Source organism: Mercenaria mercenaria, chromosome 10, assembly GCF_021730395.1.
Source record: "Mercenaria mercenaria strain notata chromosome 10, MADL_Memer_1, whole genome shotgun sequence".
Classification (NCBI taxonomy): domain Eukaryota; kingdom Metazoa; phylum Mollusca; class Bivalvia; order Venerida; family Veneridae; genus Mercenaria; species Mercenaria mercenaria.
This window is the reverse complement of record NC_069370.1, coordinates 3,703,939-3,713,083: the sequence shown is the minus strand read 5'-3', so window position 1 is coordinate 3,713,083 and position 9,145 is coordinate 3,703,939. Positions and strand designations below refer to the sequence as shown.

The 9,145-nt window shown below is 32.4% G+C and overlaps 1 protein-coding gene across 1 annotated transcript in view; it reads right to left on the bottom strand.

Annotated features, from left to right (window-relative positions):
- Positions 1-1,100: 1,100 nt before the first annotated feature.
- The window catches only part of LOC123559895 (uncharacterized), a 28,923-nt gene continuing 20,878 nt past the window's right edge, over positions 1,101-9,145 (bottom strand). The window contains exons 2-3 of the mRNA XM_053552173.1: positions 3,160-3,251; positions 1,101-2,281 (exon numbers count right to left, since the gene is read on the bottom strand). Coding sequence (XP_053408148.1) covers positions 1,848-2,281; positions 3,160-3,247 — 522 coding nt within the window. The 5' untranslated portion in view covers positions 3,248-3,251 and the 3' untranslated portion in view covers positions 1,101-1,847. The remainder of the gene's footprint in view (positions 2,282-3,159; positions 3,252-9,145) is intronic.

Sequence of the window (9,145 nt, the reverse complement as noted above, 5' to 3'; positions counted from 1 at the left end):
AGTTACTATCAATATGTTACTGATTCTGGAACTTTATAATTAAATTTATTATTACAAATATACATGTAGCTGGTTTTTGCATTAATCTCGAACGAAAGATGTGCATCTAGGATGTCCAGAGAGCTGATAAAATAGTTAAAGATATCAAGTGCGCAGCTTTCAAAAACAAAATTAGGTAATAATCTAAATTATAAAAATATCCCATCAAGTAAGTTTGATTTGATAAAGCAATCGTGTTTTGATAGCTGCAATCACAATCAAAGGTCATGTATATCACCCATTTGTTAAAAGCAGTATTTAATGATAGTACGCATTTATTCTGTGCTTAGCTACGTATGTACAAGGTTTGTACAGTTTTTAACCTAACACAAACTAAAATTTATACACGCAAAGTAATTATTGATGTTTCTAAACATGAATTTATCTAATATTCTATAATTTAAATATTTTGTGGGGTTTTGTGTGGGATCAACAGAACCTCACTATATTTGGTTGCTTAGAAAAATACATACGGCAGCTTTGTAGCAATCTCTATCTTTTCTTTAACAATGCGAGTTTTGGACACAGTCTATATTGAAATTGAATCGGGCGCTTTGTATTCGTCTTGCAGTTCAAAAATATAAAGCATAGAAGGATATGTTTGATGAATTATCATATTACCAATTATTATTTATAAAATTTGTCAAAAGATCCTTTGGAAGCATAGAATGCATTCAAACAAACTAATAGCACACTCGGTTTAATCGAGTCTGTTCATGAGAGGTAATGGAAAGTGCAACACGCCTCACGCCCCTAGCATCGACTAAAGTGGAAATATATGATATGGATATTGAATGGACTCCATGATCCCAAAGGACCAAAATATATAACAACACTAAATCTAAGTACGGAGATACGTTTTACGGCCGCCACATAGCACTTAAAGATTCATGTTGTGATAATTAATCAGATCTGTAAAAAAATCCTTTGGAAGCATAAAATGCAACCTAGCAAAATAATAGCAGACTCTGTTCAGGTTTGTCATGATGATCATGTGGCACATTGCCTATTACTAATCAATATTACATTGTCAACAGAACAAACATGCTAGAAACAGCAGATTCATCCATGGCTGTAATAACGACAACTTGTTCAGAAATATATTCTATTCATATTTAGCATTTTTTCATACAATGTTATTCTGATGGTTAATTGGAGATATCTGTTTAAAACAAAAAACAACGGTGCAACGTTATGTCTAACGCATGTCACTTTTTTAAAAGATTTACAATCACTAGTATTATTTACTGCTATTGGCTCTTAAATGACTCTTCCGGAATATGAATAACTTTAATAAATCTATGTCATTTCTGATATTGATTCACCATATATTTAAGTGCTATTTGAAACCTGTGATATAATTTCAAAGAAGACTGCAAACCTGATGCAGATTGATTAAAGTCATAATTCATAAATACATTGAATTATACATTTATGGCTTCAGTAATTGGTTGTCTTGGCAGTTGCGCATAACAGAATAAAGGTAATTTCCTGTATAAACAAACTTGTGTTCCTGTTGTTATATATAGAATGCATGCAAAAACAAAAAGTCAGTACTTGGGTCGACTTCTTTTCGATTACCCAAGGTAATGTTCATTAGTTGTCTTATTACACCCTTGTTTATAAACATTTTTATGTATAGAAGAAATACCACATGCCGTTTCATCTGCCTGTGAAATTGTCTACTTCGTAGATTATTGAAAAACATGCAGAGCTTATGTTACAAAATTAATATATATTTTAACATTCATAACATAAACAATTTATTGTATGTTTAACCGAATTGGTTTCTGATATTTATTTTATTTTTAGATGTCTTGTGGACCTTCATCTAGTGCTTTACCAAATCTCCAGGGCGTGTGTGGCTTCTTTTCACGTGCAGCGTCCCTTTCATATAAAGGGCTCGTATCTCTTGACTTTTTACCGAAACGGAAGAGAGAACTTCTCTTGTCTGAAAGAGGTAAGCTGTCGGCTCTTGGATCCTCGTTAAAAGCATAAAGTTCTGATGGGTTATATTCGCTATCATATTCACCAAAATCATATGTCGCAGGGCGTTTACCGAATCTTAAAATGCTTCCGCGTTTACCAAAACGGAACAAAGAGCGGCGTTTTCCAAAACGAAATAGTGATCTCCTTTTTGTTAGTCTGTCAAGGCTGTCAGTGTCTTCTGGTAGGAGGGCATAGAGTGAGTTTAATAGATTGAGACGAGATTCTAGTTCAGATGCTGTATCAAGAGATCCATCTAAAAATAGAAACGTTAGACCAGAGTTAATACTACATTTTTGAAAAGTGAAAGACTTGACGAAATATAACACAATGCTTGTGTAGGCGCTATCGTTCCGTCCTTTTTTCCTAACACGAAAAAATTGAAGTAAAATAAACTTTGACAGATTTGAATAGAAAGGTTTTACTTGTAATGCACATGTGTCTTTATTTTGATATTCCTTAAAAGACACTGGTTTTTGTTAGAAAGAAATAGCGTTATAACTTTACAAAATAATACAATAATCAACGAAGTACATTTTTTGTGCACGTAAATATAGACCTTTTCTAAATGAAACAATTTAATATAGCATTGCTAATTACCCAACTGAAATGTTAAATTAACACAGACACACAGACTTTTCTCTATCACTGTAATCGAGAAGTTGTTGTGACCTAGTAGTATCACAAGTCTCAAAATCTAAACAATAAACTGAAAGTACTAAAGTTAAAAATTTATATCCTGTGTCAAAGAAAGATGAACACCGCAAGTACTTTCATACTTCCCTTCTGTTGACGGATTTCCGCAAATACAATAAGAAATAAGTGTAGTTTTCTCAATGCTACTGTTGACAAAACGTGTAGTCCAACCATTTTGCTTATTAATGATACATTTCTTACTTTGTTAAAATATTGTGTCAGATAATTATTAGCCAATGATCTTATTTGTCTTTGCTGTAACATGTAGTAAGTGTAAGATATGATTTTTGTATTATATAGTTTAGTGATAAAAACAAGTGTATTTATATATTCATTTTAAATTAAAACCATTGGCAGACATATTAGACCTTGATAAAAAGAAAGAAAACAGCACAATGAAATGCTCTTAACATAATTCGTAAGATAATGTGGACATACCTGATGAAATTGGTTCTGATCTTGTATATGTAGTCTTGAATGCTATAAGCGTGAGTACAGAGAGAGCATAAATTCGTCCTTCCATCATTGTCCTGAAATCATAAATTGTTATATCTGCCATCAATGTAAACTTGTCGATTGTCGACCTCTTTATGATTTGAAAGTTCTAGTTTCTTATATGCATTTACTCGTGTATACTGAAATCTGCCCTGTATGTTGTTTGTGTAATGCAGAATGTATTGTAAACTGTTTATGTTTTAACAAAGGAAACTGCGTATGTCATGATATAAAGTCATGTTAATTAGATATCCGGCCATGTAGATGTTACATCGGACATATACACGCATACGTCATTTATTCGTCCAAAGTCAGCTTTTTAAAAATATTTCTTATCGATTATCTAGCCAACGGACAATTGTTGAAATTATCTTTTTATATTTTAATTGCAGAAATTCGGATTTGATTTATGTAACAGATAAGTTAAAGAGTGATTTGATTGAGGATCTCTCATTACGTATACCTAAATTCCAATCTAGGTTGAATATATTTCTACTTCCAGCGATAACTTACAATGATTCCCAGAGAAAGGCATATGATATGCAATCGGAGACGGCACTGAATGAAAAGGTCATAAACGCAGTTCAATATTTATTTCAGGAAAGAATGCGGAGAGCGAGGAGAATTAGGTTTCGACATTAAAAACAAATTGTGAATAAAGAGATATTTTCAGATAAAAAAAATGCTATCAAATTTACTCAATGTAAAGTATTTTAGAGACATAATGGATAGGATATTCATTCTTGTCACACGCATGAACTCATCTGTTAACTTAAATACACTGTTTTTTAAAACCGCTAATATTGCGTTAATTTTAATTTCATATGCGGACAGATAATTGTTACAGTTTTGTGCCAAGAAAGATTACTTTATATCTGTCAGTTTTTTTTTCAGAATGCGACTACCCTTTTTATGCATTTCATACATGTTTTAGATGAACTGCCTTTTTTTTTGGTGAAACTGTTTTCAAATTTAATCAAACCAAGCCTGCTACTGCCGTGGTTGCATTATATGCTTCCAAAAGATCTTCTTATAGATTTGTATAAATTATATTCTTCCTAATGTAAAACACATTACGTTTAACGTAATTTACCTGTCAGACGTCATACGCTTGATTTATATTAAACTTTTATCGGCTTTTTTTTGGGGGGGGGGGGGGAACATTTTGTGTGTAACAAAACGAGCAGACTTATTAAGTCTAACGTAATTAACCTGCCAGACGTCATACGCTTGATTTATATTCAATTTTTATCTGCTGTTTTGGAATAGTTTTGGTGTAACAAAACGAGCAGGCTTATTACGTTTAACGTAATTTACCTGTCAGACGATATACAAATTCAAATGTACCTGTAAAAGCAAGTTTACACGCTTTGTCCGTAATGAGTGGTTCGATTAATGTTATCAGAAAGATTTAGCAGACTTGATATTACTACTGCACGTGCCCTTCCAATTATGAAATCTAAACGCCTTTCTAATCTTAGAAGATTACACCCAAAAAAAAAATCATTTTGGCAAGAAGGCATTTTAAATTTACACTATTAGTACATATATAACAGAGAAAGTCCCATAATTGAACAACGTTCGTAGAGTATAAACATATACATGTATATATTTATGTGGAATAATTCTTCAGGTCAGACAAGGGGTTAAGGAGGAGATGCCGTTTGAAGATGTTTTCTAATCAAATCTTTGTCGGATACAATGTGCAGCCAAGCGAAAGCGGCTGAACAAATGTAGAATCTAGAGGACATGCATGGCAAATTTTATTAACGTCCACTGAACTGCTTCATGCAATAAGTCGTTAGAAGGAGATTTGGAATGGCGACGACAGACTTTGACATTGGATGGTCGGAGTTAGTAAAACCAAATCGATAAAACTGAAACATAAAACAGACGCCAGCGGAACTTAAGAAACCAGACGCATTGAATGGAGTTTATATGTACACCAAAGGTTCTAACATATCATCCTTAAATCAGTTAGACATTATATGTTCTTTCCCATAAAGCTATTATTTAGTACAATATGAAGTCCATTTACAATCAAGTAAAACTGATTAGGTGTGATTCTATCTATATACTACCGTTAACCAACGAGACAACTCGTAATCAAATATTTCCACTGAAAGTACCATAGGAACTCACAATGCTACAAATAAAATCATTTATGTACAGACTTGATATAATCCGATATTAAAGCTAATAGTAATGACAAAACATTGATCGAATCATGCCTCAGTAAATTCCTTATCATGTTTCAATACACACAAGCGATAAAAAAGGGATTTATTCGACAGCTACTTGGAGCTTTTAAAAGAAGTATCCCAAATAGCATGTTAATTGTTTCATTATTTATTATCACTGCGAAATCCCGTGCCCTAAGGACGAGAGACTTTGTATAATAGATAAATGATTTGTTTACCATTGCTTTTTAACACTGACATGTACATTTGTGTAGCTATTATACATTATGTCATGTAAGAAATGTAATAAATTACATGTATTATAACAATAATGATTGTCATTAGCATGAGAAAGAAACACATCCATCTCTGTATAACAATAGATGACAGAACAATAGTATTGTGTTTTGAAAACTACTGTTTGGCATTGCTTTTCTTCTCTTGTTTCATGATATCATAATAATCATTATAATGGGAAATTTCCATTTATTTTCATCATCAATTGAAAACTAGAAACCCCAACAGACAAAAACTCTTAATCGTAGTTTGGCATAATATGGAAATAGCATTAAAATGAAAACACAAATAAGTCATCATATGCAGGTGAAGTTTTGTAACAACAGTACAAGTCATATCATTTCACTCTATTTCAGAGTCAATGTTCAAGACGTCTGAACTGCTGAGTATTCTGAATTATTAGTAACATTTTCATTACTTTACTATACATTAGACTTAAACAATTGACTGTAAGCTATAAATTGACAGCTGATCAGTGCACGAAATTAAGAACAAATGAAACAGCTGTGTGTGCGTGTGTTTGCGTGTTCGGGTTTAACGGTTTTTAACGATTTTTCAGTCATATCTCGTCCACATTTGTAACGTTATATAATCTATAAACGTCTTATGGTCTCAACGCTTCAGTAGACAAAATATTTATTATATGAATGCTTTTTTGAAAATACGAAAAATTTCTAGATCAACAGCTCTTAAATACGGAAAATCTTAGACTTACCCAAAGAACGATTTAGCAAAGTTCGAAACATTTCCATATACTCTAGTTTCGTTACGGGTCCCGGTGGGTATTTTCCCTGTGAAAATAATTTTTCAGTCACTCCATACTGTCAGCGGTTTAACCATTCCTCAAACTATCCTCTTATTGCTTAAAGTTTTAATTAAGGAAACTGCTAGTGCAATTTTACACGTCTTTGGAATGGCGCAAGTATGGAGTAAACATATACCCCAACCGCATTCGAAGCGAGAGTTCCGAGGCGGTCATACAGTTATGTAGGAATGTAAAGCCGGTATGCATATGACAGATAAGTTCTTTTTTTCAATGCAATCACTTCTCATAAAAAAGGTTTCGTAATCTTTACAATACAAAAATGTAAAATTTGTTTTTAATTCATGCCCTGTCTGCATTGCTATTGTATGAGCGAGTCAGTCTTTTACGTTGTTAGTTAATCTGCCTTGGTTGACATGTATCGAGTTTTCAAAACGTTCCTCGTGGGAAAAAAAAACATGTGTTGCTAAATGTTTGAACAATGCGTGTAGGCGACTGAATGCGGTACACTCAAAGATTATATTAAGATATTGAATGATATATTGTGGTATTTTTTAAAGGCAGTTTGTAAAATTATTACACCCCCCCCCCCCCCCCTTATAACTTGATATAGGTTGGAAGGAAATGATTTTCGTCTTTTGGTTAAGAGTGTTAAAGGTACTCGTCTACAGTTCGGTTGAAATTTTTCAATCCCCACCCCTTTTATAACTTGATATAGATTAGAAGGAAACGATTTTCGTCTTTTGGTTAAGAGTGTTAAAGATACTCGTCCACAGTTTGGTTGAAATTTTTCAATATGTTCATTGCCACCAAGTTTGGCATGGAATGTATATATCACACTGAAAAATAATAAAGTGGGTGAAAATAAAAGTTAGATAGTGGTAAAATTGCGAGAAGAATGTAAATTTTCTTAATTGTTTCCTTATCTATTTTCGTGTGTGTATTATTTTGTAGTTTTTCTGTATGTATTTCACTGTATATACATTATATACTTAAGCATGATTACGTACCATTTACACCTAGATCAAACACACACCACAAACATTCTGTCTACAAATATAACTAAATTTGCACCGCTTTTCGTCATATTTCAAGTTACGAAATGCATGAATCTACAGCACATTGATTTAAGCGTTTTATATACAGAACAAATTAATCAATTATAAAAGTACTAGGAAACATGTCAAACAGTGATGTATTAGAACTTGGATTTGTATCACAACATGGTTTTTATTGGGTTGAATATACAATCTTCTGACGCTTTCGGGTCATGGCAGTTTTCCAAATGTTTGAAATGTTTTATTCAACATGACCCGACGGTTTTTTTATTTATTCAGCAAATGTCCAGTTGGACGCTCAACTTCCTCTTTGATTATACCTGACAGGACTAGTAAAAGACTCGTTTAGAAGCCGCTATAGGCTAAACTTTTCTTTGAATTCTTTAAATTATGGCTAACAGGAGTCAATTGTCACGCTTCAAATATCACACATGACACCATCTAACGGAATAAAGCGAATTTGATAAATACATAGCGCATATTTGGACACTATTTCAAGAATTAAGAAAAACGCTATATATGGATGTTGCGTTTTTAGTTCATGTATTTATGTATATATGTAAGTTATATTAATATTTATAAGAACATTTATTTGCACTCACAATAAAAGATATGCTTCATTACCGCCATACTATATTTGTTAATAGTTGTTCTATATAACGTGCACGTATTTATATGAACAATGCCTTGTTAAATGCTTTTTGTGAACATTATGTAACTTTTCTAATTTTATAGCTGAATGGTGTATTTGTTTTTATTTCAAACTTGTTAACAATTATTTTTATGAAAGTATCTTCCCTTTTCCTTTATGCCTCACAGTAAGTACCTTATACTTCATCAAAGTTTTAAGTCTAAAACATAAGACTTTGAAATGCTAAAATTACTCTTTGCCGTATATTTTGTACACATTTCATTGAAACTTAGCTAGATTATGGCATACAGTAAAGCAAAAGTAGGTGCAAAGTTTCAGCAAAATAAAATTACTTTGAAGGAAGTTATGGTTAATTGAATTTTTAAAGGTAGAAAGTATAAGTCTAAATCTTCGGGTTAAAATGTTAAAATGTCGGGCCCTGAAACTTGGTTTCCAGATTGTTAATATTGATAGCTTTGAATTGAATATCATTTATCTTCTTAACACCAGTTTTATATCGCGGAATTGAATAAGTTGACAGGAGACAACATTATTACGTCTATACATCAAGTTTGATGTTATATTTGACACTGAACACTTTTTTGTCAGAACATTTTACGAATGTTACCATGGCAATAACCAGTGTGTATAAAACCAGAGTATATAAAAACCATAACTGACTGTTATAAATTGTCAATATTAAATAATGTAGACTTTTGCTGATTTTTTATGTATTTGCGCCGCTGTTCGCTGGATAAGACAAATCAAGGACAGAGGTCCAATCTGACTAAAGTACTTGATCTTCTAAACGAAGATCTGAGAACGACCCATTCACATTCGTCTTCTGTATATTTTAGATTTCCAAGATTGCTATTTTTATTTTCGCAAATCTATTTTTGTTTGAACCAATCAGACAACTTGTTCGAATGTGAAAGAGTAAGAAAAATTTGTAGTTACCGGCTCGAACCGAGTCTCTCGCTTCAGAGCAATGCGCTACGAT